General features: G+C 36.5%; 1 protein-coding gene across 3 annotated transcripts in view; it reads left to right on the top strand.

Annotated features, from left to right (window-relative positions):
• The window catches only part of RELN (reelin), a 472,616-nt gene that overhangs the window by 270,018 nt on the left and 187,695 nt on the right, over positions 1-14,903 (top strand). For all 3 annotated transcript variants that reach the window (XM_079149959.1, XM_079149958.1, XM_079149957.1), the window contains exons 9-10: positions 2,938-3,034; positions 5,549-5,789. In XM_079149959.1, the coding sequence (XP_079006085.1) occupies positions 2,938-3,034; positions 5,549-5,789 (338 nt within the window). The remainder of the gene's footprint in view (positions 1-2,937; positions 3,035-5,548; positions 5,790-14,903) is intronic.

Genomic DNA, 14,903 nt, shown 5'->3' with positions numbered 1-14,903 from the left:
GTGATAATCATGTGCAGCATTGATGGGAGCCAGCTTTCTTAGACTGTGTGGTGTCCTCAGTAAACTTTGGAAGCTCACTGATTTAGGAATACCACGAATCCTTAACCACTTTTTTACCCTTATTGGAAAGTGTATTAACTTTTCCTCATTTGTCTGAAAGAACCAAAGAAAATACTTGAATTTTTAGACCAGTTTTAAGTCCATCAGTGCCTCTCAGACCATATTCTGTTAACCATGATTCTCAATTTTCTTCCCTCCACCAACAATTCTTTAAGTTCTTGCAAAATTGCTTCTGTAGAGTGAAGTATTATATTGAAAGTGATCTGGAGGAGGGGAAGCAGAGCTGCATATGAGAGGGTATTTTGCTTGTGACGTTCGAGTTGTCTTTCCTTCCTGGTTTTACTTTTCAGATTTGGCAATTAAATATCCTTGCTTTAAGAAGGGAAAAAAAGAGGGCTGTTACAGGTGGTGCCTGCTTGTAGTTGTCCCTTTGTTCCATAAGGGGTGCCTTGAGGAATGTGATAGTTCTAGACACAGCATCTAGGTTCTGGGCGTCAGAAGTGGCACTAGGCACCTAGGCACACAAGGAAAGAGTGAACAATCACTAACTCTGTCCTCCTCTCCCTCAGACAGATTTAAGCAACCATATTCAGTCTGAGCAACTGCAAATATTACTCTGCTGATTGTAATTCATGTGGCAGTAGATTTGCAATCTGGAAGGGTTTATGTGAGGAAAAATACAGTTATACAGCGACACTCTGGGAATGGGGAATGAGTCAGCCCTTGGACTGGTGCCATTTGGAAAGGTAGTTTGTGAGCAACCTCTGAGTGAGGCAGATATCCAGAGCTGAGTGCTCCTCCTGGGGGTACTTCTTCCAGCTGGCCACCTACCACCTCAGTGCCTTTAGCATGGGCAGTGCCTCTATCCTGACTGGCCATTTGTGCCCCAAACCCAAGGCATGGTTTTCCAGGTGCCCACCTTCTGTTGGAGTTTCTTTGCTTCTTTATCTTTTTGTGTAGGAACACTTTAAGAGCCAGTTCTGCTCCTCGGAGTACAAATTCCATCTCTAGGAGCTGTGTGCCTTTACCACTCTGGCAGTGGAAGTGCTGCTTTATCCCTAAGGGGTTGAGAAATTATTGAAGGATTATAAAAAAGGAGGTACTAAGATTCAATTCATTTGTAGAAAGATTCTGGAAACAGTGTACTGGGAGAAGACAGGTGAGGCTGGGGATAGGGAGACCAACTAACTAATCACAGTTGCAGATACCTGACAAGAGCTAATGAGGGTCTTGGTCTTGGCAAGGAGATAGATTCAAAAATATTAATGTTTTAAATATGAAAAACATTAATGACTAAGTGGCAGAGGAAAAACGAGTCACCTGCCAAGTGCCTTTTTGTTTTACAGTTACAAAATTAATTTCAAAGCATTGAGATGGTAATGCAGGAAAATCCATAGGAAAGGTTATATTTGTCATCAGGCTGTACTGGATAAAAAAATTTGGATACATCTCAGCTTTCCCTTTCTCGTCTCAATTTATAAATAATCTACAACAAATGGCATTCTGTAAGGAACATTTTTGGTTATCATTAGTTCTATCCTTTTTTCAAAGACTTGCCTTATACATTTTCTCTTAAGTATTTAGGGTGTATAAGCCATAAATAAAGAAAGCATGTAAATGAATTTCAGCTAATTTGAACTTTCCTGTGAAATAACAGATTCTCTGCCAGACGTCATTCTTGTTTGTGTTGAAGTTTGTCCCACAAATCTTCCTCATTTCCATTTCCAGCCACAGGGTTTGATACTTGTTTTAAGTAGCTGCTCTTGAAAGGTAGAGTTTAGCAGTGATCACAGTGGCATCAAGTGGGTTTCCATGTGAGATCGGGGTTGCTGTGTGGCTTTCCTTTGAATACCCCTTTCTTTTATGCCTTTTCACCTGCTTTGCAGCTATGAGAATGAATCTGGGAACACGGCTGTTTGGCATTTTAGCACACTGCCAGCCTGGCGTACACTTGCTAGTTTTGCAGTAAATACCACTGAAATAAATGAGTCTGGTGAATGCGTGGAACCCTGAACCCAGCCAATGTAGAACAGCCAAGAGGTACTAAACCGAGCCTCCTCCAGCTGGTGGATAAAAGTTAAACAGAAATCACATGATTTCCTTTTCTTTGGGTTCATTTATTTTTAATGTAACATCAAAAATCTCGTTGTATTAGTTACAAGAAACTCCCGGCAAATGTTTCTGACTGTTTTAGTTTTTCTGAGATCTTTGACATTATAGTCATAATATTTTATTAATTATATCAATTCACTGAACAAATAGAAACCAATTCTTAATCCATGTTAAAACTTTGTTTAGTGTTCATATTTCTAATATTGAAAATAATGGGAAATAATCACCAAATATTCGCAGGGGAAGATAATATCTCTCTTTCAAATATTTAATGCTGGGCTATAGCAGAGAAATATCAGTTTTCATTTGTGTAGCACTTGAATTTTCTTTCTGCTAGTTTCTCACATACTGTGTCATCATTTAGACAATAGGCAACCCAGAAAGAGAATGGTGGTTTTGTTCCTCAATTTAATGACTTGCGCACCATTTATATTCATTGATCCTAACTTTCAAGAGCAATAATCACATTATTAATCATTCTATAATAGTTAGATATTTCTTAGCCTAGAACTGTTTATTAAAAATCTAATTTAATAGTTTGTGTATCTCTAAAGAAATTCACAACTTACCTTACCTTCTTTCTGGTTTCCAAGCTTATTTATCAATTAATTTTTATCAGAACAGATTACAGGAAATTTAAGCATAGTCAAAAGGATGGAAATAAATGTTTAAATATTTAGAAAATGATCAAAAATATTTATCAGGAAGATAACGTGTAATTACACAGTTTTTATTTTTAAAATGTGTTGTTCTTGCTGTTTGCAGGGTCTGGTTCGTGCCGCTTTAGTTATTCAGACCCCAGCATCATCGTGTCATATTCCAAGAATAATACTGCCGACTGGATTCAGCTTGAGAAAATTAGGTTTGTTGTAATTTAAAGTATTTTCACAAATTCTGATGTAAATGGATTTCTGTTTCCCTGTTTGCCTTCATAGTACCACCGCCATTTTCTTCATGGTTAAAGGCACTCGGGTTGTTAATTATGTTGAATTACGTGAGCACGCATAGTATGACCTGTTCTACTTGAGAACAAGAAACGAGTTGTTTTCTGCTCAGAACTTCCTACAGGCTATATTCCTTATGTCAAACTATTTTGGGCAAAAGTACATTTGGGATCGTAGCCATTATGATAGTATCTCCACAAAATAACGTCACCTTTCATTGCTGTAGGTAACCTGACTCTGGCCTGGCTTATAGAAGACTGGGGGGTTGTAAGGTGACTGCCCAGTTCCCGTGTAGTCTGTGATGACATGGATGGAGTTCATAGCCACAGGGCCTTTGCATTTCATCTCTAGTTCTGCCATTTCCCTTCTGTCTCCCTTAAGGCCCATTTTAAAATTCTTTTAGCATAATTATGATGCAACTTATGATCATATGTTACATTTTTTATTAAAAATAAATCCCTTGAAAAGAAAATGAGGTAGGATGCTTAAAGGAGAAACTCATCCATGTTAAAAGATAAATTTATGATTTTTAATTAAAATTAAAAAAAAGATTTGGTTAAATTAGCAAAACTCTATGTTTACCACTTGTGGAGAGTTAAGTCATAAAATAAAATCCAAAATGGATGCTTAATTTCAGGTATAAGATATTTAAAGGAAAAAATACCTTGAAATTTTATAAAGCGATTATTATGGTTAGATTAGTTCTTAAATTAGCATAACTTAAGTAGTACATTTTCCATCAGCTTTCTGCCATAAACTGTCTTTCTTACTTTATTTTCATGCAAAAGAATTATAATTTATTTAGAGAACAAAAATAAATATTAGGCTCATAGTCTTAATATTGAACCAATTTGTACAACATTTCTAGCAGTATTTTAAAAATAAAAATAAATAAAAACTTTACATTTCTGAGCTCCAGTCTAACCAAAACTGAGAGAGGTGATTCTAACTCATGGATTTTAATAAACTGACTCCCTCTGTGACAGGATAAAATATAATTTATAATTTCCTAGTACAATCTGAGCTCCGATATGCCATGCCAATTTTGTAATATATTGTTATTCTTTCCAACTTTCTAGTAGTTATGAAGCTGCATTCATATTAAATACTTATTTATGTAAATGACTTTAAGCAAGGCAGCATAAATTTTGGAAATTTTATATCTCCACATTTTCTTTCTAGGATATTATATTTCATAGCTTAAATAAATTATAGTGCCTATTTCTTTCTAAAAATGACTATATGCTTTTGATCTGATATGTAGTGAAATTGCATTTAATTATAACATATAAAGATCACGTTCAGCTAAGTCCATTAATTTTTTTACTAAATGGTACTTTTGGTTTTAGACCCTGTACCAAAACATCATACTCATTAACAGGAATTTCCCTTAACATTGATAATCCAAATGAAAGTATTTTCCAGTCACTACCTAAAACCAAGATATTTTCTCTTAATCAATTTAAATTCTTTTTGAAGCTAAAAAGATAGTCATCATGAAATATTTTAAAAGAGAAGGGAATAGATTACCCCCAAAGGTAAGGAACACCATCTGTAACCTACACTGGCAATTCTACAGATATATATGTGCTTCACTGGTGAGTGAAAAATATGGCTTTTCTCTCGTCCTTCCAAAACTGATTTATAGCACATCCAAGGTACCACTAGTTTGCATTTTAGTATCATTTTTAATCTTGACTAAGGTGATCATTTTTACTACAGCACATTTCTACTTTGGTAGAATAAAATGTTTAATAAAAATACTTTATTACATAGCAGAAGGATCTAGATTCTAACAAACGGAATATAAAAATCATGTTAAAATTATATCATATTTTTAAAGATTGACCTACATGAAACTGTAAAGAATTATAAAGGAGTGCCTTTAATTCTCATTGCAAATCTCACATTTCCTGTTGACTAAACATATAAAAATGTGTGTGGTTGTTAGAAATAAAATAATTATTACCTAAACACTGATTATTAAACATATTTTATACAGTGACCTCTAACTGGTACATAATTTCAAAATAAGAATCAGCTCTATGATCATCATTTTCTACACTTCCTCCTTTTTTTCTTGTAAGTTACTTGTTTTAGATTGAATATCTATCATGTGCAAAACCTCAGCTTGGATTTTTTTACCCAACAAGGCAGTGTGTACCACTTTCTTTTATTAGAGTACCAGAAGATACCTAGTGCCTGCCTTGTGTTAAATGTAAGTCTCTTAAAGACTTTTAATATTAACTTAACATCACTCAGTATGAAAATTAAAATAACAGATATTGAAATATTCAAGGGAGATGGAATTATATTTCATTTGTAATGAATGTGTTTTTTGAGATCATGAAATTACAATCTTAAACAAAATTCACCTATAAGATAGAAAAAATTGGATATTGTTGAACTCTATGTCTCTCCATATATTCCAGAGCCCCTTCCAATGTCAGCACGATCATCCATATCCTCTACCTTCCTGAAGATGCCAAAGGGGAGAGCGTCCAATTTCAATGGAAGCAGGAAAACCTCCGCGTAGGTGAAGTGTATGAAGCCTGCTGGGCCTTGGATAACATCCTGGTCATCAATTCAGCCCATAGACAAGTCATTTTAGAAGATAATCTTGACCCAGTGGACACAGGCAACTGGCTCTTCTTCCCTGGAGCAACAGTCAAGGTTTGATTGAGCTCTTTAATTACTTGCCTTCCTTCTGAAACCTAAGTCTCAATAGCCAAATTATGCAAAGATAGCTATTTTACCAAATCACTATTAAATGAATAATTAATATTCTTATTCTTTTACCATATCTTTTAAGGATGGACTATCACTATTAATAAACATTGATTTATTCAGTCAACAAGTAGTTTTTGAAGACCATCATGCTATGTACTAGGCTGAACCCAGAAAACATAATGCCAAAAAGGCAGATATGTTTCTTTGCTTTGTGTGGCTGTCAACTTAGTGGAGGCAGGTATACATATCAACATCCAAATACAAAACAGCCTAATTGTTATGATTTTCTGGCAAAGTTTACAGTACTGAGAGAGTGTAATATATAGTACCAGATCCAGATGTGAGATGTTAGGGAGGTTATCCAGGAGTATAGGGAATCCAGGTGGGATTAAAGGGTAATTGAGTGGTGGTCACAAAGGAGGAATAGTGTTTCTATTGAAAATCTTATACAAAAAGGCTTATGAACTGAATATTTGTGCCTCCCCACATTAATACGTTAAAATACTAACCCATTATGATGGTGTTAGGAGATAGAGTCCTTGATAGGTCATTAAATCACATAAGTGAAACCCATATGAATGGAATTAGTGCCTCTATAAAAGAGACCCCAAAGAGCTTGCTAGCCCTCTTTCCGTCATTTGGAATACTACAAGAATCAGGAAGTGGACCCTTACCAGATTCTAAATCTTCTAGCACATTGGTCTTAGACTTCTCAGCCTCCAGAATTGAAAAACAAATATTTGTTGTTTCTACTACCCAATCTATAGCACTCTGTTACAGAAGCCCAAACTAAGACAGTTTGGAAGGTGAGAGCACAGAGCAAAAGTTCAAAACAATAGTCCAATATATTTTAAGTTGAGATCTGTGATAGGTAATTCTGAAGATATGGCTAGTGATAAGACTCAAAGTTCCTATAAACTGCTATGGAGCTTGAACTTTATCCAGAAAGTGATAATCACTCAAGTGCTTTAAATAAAAACCAAATCAGTTTGACTTTTGAAATACCCCTTTGAAATAGAGGATGGAATGTAAAGAGGAGCAAGTGCATGCAGAGATCCCAATTAGGAGCTGACAAGAGTAGTCCAGTGGGAGATCATGGTTGGCCAAAAGTAGGGAGAAAGGAGGAAATACTTCAGAGATTTTTTTAAAAGGGAGTGAAGAAGACTGGGGACTGATTGAGAAGATGAGGGAGTAACAGATGTCATGGACAAGGTTTGAGCAGCTGGGTGGACAGTGAATCATTCACAAACAGGAAACAGGAGGAAGAACAGGTTCACAAAAAATTGGTGAATTCACTTCGGACATAAAGATCTTGATAATTTGAGGGCAAGCAAGAAGTATTTGACAGGAGGTTGGAAGCATGAGTCAGAAACAGAGAAGATCCAAATTTTGCAATTATGAATGGTAATTGAAATCATGGACTAAATGCCCAGGAAATGGGTAAAAAAATGAAACAATATGAAAAATGTCATTAGACCCTCAACTGAGCCCTTCCAGTTTCCAGTATGTGAAAATAAAATGCAAACACAGCTTGGAGAATTTTTTTTTAAATGTGGCTTACTGAAGTAAAAATAAAATCCTGTGCTGGATGAGGGTTAGATCACAGGAAAAGTAACAAGTAGAGTATAAAGATATAACATGCTCACCTCTTAATAATTTATTTCCATACTAGATAAATAATGGAAAATTATTTAGTGAACCCTTAATACAGCAACTCTCCTTACACAAATAACTTCTTCCTTAACCAATCAAATCCTAGTCATTTTACTTCAAGTTGATTAGATTATTATACCAACAAACTAGTACTAGAAATAGACCTCCTCTTTGCTCAATTTAGGAAAATTTGTTCAGGCAAAGTCTAAAGCATGACTCCTTTAAAAAGAGTCCACACATTCCTTTTGCTTGGGTATAGAAATAAACTTTTGTCAAGGTATCCTGTGTATAATCCCACTGCCACTTGATTAAGAGGGATTTCTGCTGTCATTCAGTATTGGCAAGCAAGTACTCAAAACTAGGAAACCTCAGGGCCTGGGATTCACATCCTTTTCCCAGGATGATTACTCATCATTTTGTCTTAGTAGCCTTTATTGCATAAATGTACTTTTTCTGCCTCATTTTACAAGCTATTATACTAATCTAATTAGGTATTCAGTATCTAAATGCATGTACTTTAGTGCTACCCATGATAAAGAATGCATGAAGTGTGGTTTTGCTTCAGTAGTAATTTTAATTAAATTACAACTTTGGGTAGAATACACTTTTGCTTTCCATGAGCTTAGAATCACATGCTGAGATTTTCCAGGTGACCTAAGTCTACTAAGAAAAAAAATAATTGTGGTAATGATTTTTATTATCTTTTGAATTGGCTGTCAGAGAGAAATTTTTCTCTGATGTTTCTTTTTAAAAGAATTTCAAATAAATGCAGTGATAAATTTTAAGAAGTTGTTCTTTTAACTCATTTGTATGACCCCCCCCCCCACTTTTGATGTTGATTCAAAAATCTCAGAATGAAAACTTGCTTTTGCCAACTGAGTCAGAACTTTAAAAATAAAAATTATTAAGACTGCATGTAATTTGTCAAATATTGTTCCTTTTCTTTCTGGTCTCTAAAAGGAAAACCAAATATAATCAATTAGAAAACATCTCCATATTCCTATTTATTACAAAGTATAATTTAAACGTTGCTTTATTTTGAATTGTTAATTGTGAAGATTGTGTTTGTTCAACCTACACTTTATATTTTCTGTGTTCATCCATCTTTTCTGAAATATTTTCATCTTAACTAAATCAAAGAGAAGTATACCAGCAATTGAGAAAGTGTGCTGTGTTTACAAAGTGGAATCATTCAAGGAAAAATTTCTGAGCTCCAATAGAACTATCTGGCTAAGTAATAGCAGCTGCTTTTCATTGAGTATTTATACTTCTAGTCACTTACTATTCCAGATACACATACACGCACAGACACACATACATACAAGGTATATGTGTATACTCATGTATACACAGAAATATATACATGTACACATATTATCTTGTATAATTGATTCTTTTAAACCTTAAAGAAGGTGCTATATTTTCCATTTTTCAAAAGTGGAAACAGAATATAGAAGTGTTGAATAATTGTACCAAAATAAACCACCCATCAGGGGCAAATCCAGGATTCAAATCCAGCAATCTGATCTCAGAATTCTTGCTCTCAGTTGCTACATGGCTTTGCTTCTACAAGTAGTGAATGTAAACTGACAGGGTTCCTGATTGCCCTGTGTTTCTTCCCAGCACCAACCTATTAAATTATCTGCTCATTTTTCCACGATCATTGTCTGGCTATAGGTTAAAATATTCTTGTTTTTCTCATATTTCTTGATATTACTCCATTTTTGTTCCCTGCATGATATATGTTCCTTCTTTTAGATGAACGGTTTTTCAAATATTAGAATTTAGCAGATCAATCCAAGTGTGATCACTTCTCTTTTACATTGTAACTGTTAATTTTCAAAATTGTAGTTACTGGTTCATCTCAGGTATTGACTGCTGACCTAAAGTGAACTTAAGGAGGTATAAGAATTAAAATATGCCCCTATGGAGGCAGGAGACATTTGCAGTAACCCACAAGGGAGATCTAATACAGTAGGGGCTGTGGGACTATGAAGAAAGAGAAATCAAGTCTAATAGTAACCAACTCCCTGACAAGGCTGTTGGAACCAAGTATCTTCCAAAGGGATGCCCCTGAGGAACACTCCAGTATCATATATGCAGATTATTTTATGTTACCTCCATCTCAAGACCTTTGATAGCTTCCTGCATAGGCCTGGATGATACAAAGCAAATTCCCTAGCACATAATCCAAAGGCCTTGCCAATCTAACCTTTATGTATGTGTGTAGTAGTGGAGATTGAACCTGGGTCCCCACACATGCTGGGCAAGTGATTTACCTCTGAGCTGCATCCCCGGCCTTCAGCTTAACTTTCATTCTCATCCTCTGCCTAGTTTTGCTCTAGCATCACAAACAACACAGAATGTCACACTCTCTGTTCTTTGTAGATTTTTTTTAACCTTTCCTTTTTCTTTGCCTAGTACATCCTCTCCATCTTTAACTGCTCCATTCAAATGTGTTTGTCTCTGTGAAGTTTTGTGTGAATGTCTTCCTCCCCTCTGTAGCACACCACTAGGATGAACAAGCAGAACTTGGAGTGGGAACTGGATATAGGAAATGATCCCATTCTATTTCCAGTGGCTATCCATATTCATTTTGACAGCTTTTTTATCCCTGCCCTCTTTGCACAAAAACTAGGATAGGTTCCAAGAGTGCTGATAAACCAAAGGAAAAAAACACTTCAGTTCAATATCAGATGTGATCAGTTCATTGTAATGTGCAAACTCCAAGTGTTACCCACAGCTCCTCTGCTCCTGCGTATCAGGTTCTATGCAGTAGGAATAGGGGTAGCTCCTCCTTACTACCTCTGACTACTTTTAGCCTTTGACCACCCCCCAGGCTGGGTCTGGAGGAAGAAGAAGAGGCAAGAGGCAGGTATTATTGGGAACTGTCATTTTTGATTCCTGAGCCTGACTCCTTCTTGAGTCTACCAATGGGTTTTTTAGAAACATTCCTATTCATTATCAAAGATGGGGATCTCCCACCTGTAGTTGCCCAAAGCATCTCTCAGGCAAGTCATGCAAGCATCTTTTATGGTTGGATTGTAATAAATACAATCTCTTAATAATGAGGGTTCCTTATCTTCCATGGAGCTCTTTAAGGCAGGATCTTAGACCACCAAGGTGGCCTTTTGCATGAATGAGCCCAGGCCTGGTCTATGGTAGACATTCAGCTTGAATTCATCCACAGGAGAATAGTTACTTCTAAGTATAGCCCTTTTGTTACCCAGGAACCTGCCAAGCAGCTCCAGCACTGGGTCACACCTCTGCAGGACACTCACCCTGCCCTCTACATGGGGTGTCCTTTATGTCCTGTGCACCAGGCTTGAAGTGACAAGAGGTGCTGCCCTGGCCCACATGGCCATCAGTGGTACTCACAGGTCACCAAAAACTCTTTAAAGAAATCGATTCTCTGCTGTCCAGCTTCCTGCTGTCAGCTTCAAGCTTGCACACCCTCATTGTGAGTTAGCCATTAGGCCATTTTACCACTCCTTTAGCCAGGTCATTAAAGTTGGTCCATCACCTTACTTCAGTACATGGGGTAGTACCTCCTGTTTTCATGGGGCTTCAACCAATTCTGTGGCTAAATGAATTCCATTTCAACTTTGTGTTACACTGAATATATACCTCTGTGGTAGCATTAAGTTTCAGTGCCATTCATGTAAGATTTTTAATATTGGTTTTCATTACTAGCTACAAACATTTTTTAAATACTACTATTAATAATAAGACAAAGTAATATAAAGTGTGAGTATGTAAACTATCCAGCTGCTGATCTTGATAATAGTGTGTGAGGGTGACAGGTCAAATAGGTAAGACAAAAATAAGTCATTGTCTTCCATGGTACACACTTATCTTCTTTCACTTTCTTTGGGAATATTTAATCTATTTCAGCTGAGCCTATCCTTGTTTATCTCAAGTAGGGCAAAATGATATAAGACCAAATAGAGTAATTAGCTTAAGGAGTACATGGTCTGGAGAATTGCAATTATAGGTCACCACTGTAAATCTGCCCTGGGTTGGTAGAAGACCATTACCATCTGTTGGCTCTTTAGTAATTAATATGAAGTAGATATATGAGAACATGGATTTTAATGTATTTTATTGGTGCATTATAATTTTACATAATAGTGGAATTCATTATGCCATATATGTATATGCACATAGAACATAGATTTTAATGTAGACTGGGCCTTTTTCATTTGGGGTCGGTAAGCTGAGGACTCTAAAAGGTTACAAAATCAATATGTTCTTCCAGTGCAGCCATCTGTGTTTCTCTTCCATTCTCCTTATACATCCAGGCCCCTGCCTGACTCATCTTCCGAGGTTTTTCCAGAGAACTTTCTCATGTGAGAGAAAAGGTGTGCCACATTCTATTATGCTTCTGATTACCATCATTATTTTTATTTCCCAGGAATCCCTCAGCAGCCCTTTGTTCACTACCAAGTATGTAGGGCTTTAAATGCCAGTAAATATACTGCTGCAAGTACAAAAGCTCCCCAGAGCATCACCCTCATTAGCCATCTCCCAGAGTAAGCAGATCATGCACTCAGCAAAGGAAGGAGCCTGAAACCCACCCAGTATTACACCTGTCTTACTTATTGGTTATATTGATTTTACCTTCTTTTATGGAGAATCACATCCATTTAAAAATTTTTGTATGATTTCTAGAAAAATCAAGATTTGGTGTCATTTGATCGTATTCTAAAGATCTGGGATGTACTATATCAGTTCAGCAGCAGCAGTTGCTAGAATAGCAGTTGCTTCCAAATTTACCATCCTCTCATAGTTCCTCCACCCAGTGGCTATGCATGTTTGTACCACATTTAAGAGCCAGGGGTACATACTTCCCATCTGAAGTGGAGGAATGGTTAATCTCAAGGCAAATTCAAATTGTACCAACTATGAGAATGGTATTGGCTTTGCCTTCAAATATTAAAGGATAGGATCTGAATTTTTTGACTTGCATCCCCGTTTAAGACATACAATATCGAGGTTAAGCAGTTTACCCTGGATACAATTCTCATATCCAGGATTGATATTTGCAGTAGCATGGAAACTACATGGTTTTGAGATAATAATTGATGAAAATAATAACAGAAATAGTAACTTTAATCATGGTAAATTATAGTAATAATGGTAATGATAATAGTTGTAGTATTCATAGCATTTCAAGACTGCTTCGTAGATACCAGCATTATGGGGAAGTCCTCATCATTGGTCTTATGTCTTTAATAAATAAACTTTTTGGTGTCTATAAAGACCCTGGCCTCTTGGTGTTCAGTTTTGGTTAGTCACTTTTGAAATCTGTGATTAAGTCCATCAGAGTCATTTCTCAAAAATGCATTCTGCAATCTGAGAATATTCTTAATTTCAAGTTCAAAGAAAAGCATCAAATATAAATTTTTGAGGCTCATCCCAGAATTACTGTAGCTGCCTGCTTTCTATTACTTATTACCAGAGAGAAGCCCTGCAGAGTCAATGAAGTACTCTGAGGAGAAACAGGAACAAATGATTTGGAAAGAGCTGTGAGCAGGGTGCTTTTGTTTCCTGTTTTTTCCCCCCCATTCTTTGATATAATGTCTCATAAAGCTGAATTTCTGAATGAATCAATATTCCATGGAGGTGAATACTGGTCAGGCTGCTGCTTCATTTTGTTTGTTTGTTTGTTGTTGTTGTTGTTTACTCCCATCTATGGTGACAGCCAACATTTTATTTTGAAAGTACAAATCATCCATGGCTCCTTGGTATGTGTGTGAGTGAGACAGAGAGAGAGAGACCGAGACAAACAAAGGAGAAAGAGGGCAAAAGAGTGCTTTGCTCACTCGCCATTAATAAATGTTTCTATCTTCTCAGCTAGCCTACTTACCCTCAGCTTGCAGAGGCATAAATCACTGGCTTCTGTCCACCCTGGAATTGACCTGCAGATTAAATGCAGATCACTGTGAGATAGGTGCTGTTCCACATATTTTATATTTGTAAGAAACCCTCTCGCTCTGGCTGCGCTTGCACCTGCTAATCTTTTCCTATTTATTGCCCTGGTTTATTGTGTGGATTGCATAGAATTCCAGATTACTCCTTCTATACGTTTATGTCAACTTGTGTTGAGAAGTAAATCGGCACTGGATGTCATAGATTCTGTGAAGTTTTGTCCTTTAGAACAGGCTGTGATTTGATCACATATATTTAAAAGAAATTCCCTTAAAAAGTAATTTATTAAAATTTGTAAATTTATACCAAGAATTTACAGTAACTAAGTTACAGAATTTAGAAGGATCTTCTCTCTCATACCACTTGAGTTTGATTGCTTCCCCTTTACCACCTTTACTGTTGATAAATATCCCATAATGACAATTTTCCTAGTTTAACCAACACCAAAGACCCTAATGAAGACAACAGTCATTAGGTAAATCAACAATCCATTAAGGGGAAGCATTAAATCAAAACAGGAGAGTCTATTAATTTTCTTATTGCTCTTGTACTTTATGCATTTGCCAAATTCCTTGTCCCAGTGGACAGTAGGCAAGTCTCCAGTCCTGAATAAGAATCGAAGCTTCCATTTTCAGCTTCTGCTCTCTCCCATCTAGCACTGCTGTCATAAATTGCTGAATCATCAATGGAGGGAAAAGGTCATTGTGTCCAGAGGAGGAAAAAATGTGAATTAATTTATCTGAAAATTTTGAAGTCTTAACACAAGTCAAAACCAATGAGAGAAAAAACAAACAAACAAACAAAAAAACTAAGACAAATGGTGAAAGGAAAAATCACAGAACAGAGTTCATTTTAAAACCTACTTTTTGGGAATATAGCCTCCTGGCAGAGCAATGCCTGTCTACAGTGACACCAAATTTATTTTCCGTACAATATGCCATTGAGCACCCCAGAAGAAGGTTTTGACAATCCATTTGATAATTTTATGTTCTCAGAATAAAAAGGACAAATGGGAGGAAATCAGGTTTGCTTTTGAGAAATGCGCTTTGCAGGTCACTGTACTGGAAACCATCTAGCGTGTGACTTCAGGGATTTGAGCACTGGCTTTCTAAGGAGGGTAAACCTGAGCCCAGTAAGACGCGTGGCTAGTCCATGTTCCCATGTCTTTTTCCATTAGCAATCAGAACGTTAACCCTGTTTCTGGCCAGATGCCAGCTTGGTTAATTGCATGCTGTCTACCTAAATTCCCTGTGCTTGGCGTATTCTTCATTCTGGATGGTATTGCTCATATTGTCATGTTTTCCCCAAGAGGTGGGGACATGATATTGTAGAATGAGCCAGAATATAATTTGTTAAGCTAATAAGAGTACTTTGGGGATGAAGGGTTAAATGTAATAGTGTGGTTTTCACAATTTCCCCCAATGAGGCCTATTTGTACAGTAATTAATGTGGAATAGCATTAGTGAAACATGG

Source organism: Sciurus vulgaris (assembly GCF_902686455.1).
Source record: "Sciurus vulgaris genome assembly, chromosome: 8".
NCBI lineage: Eukaryota > Metazoa > Chordata > Mammalia > Rodentia > Sciuridae > Sciurus > Sciurus vulgaris.
Note: the sequence above shows the minus strand (reverse complement) of the source record. Positions and strands in the feature narration are given on the sequence as shown.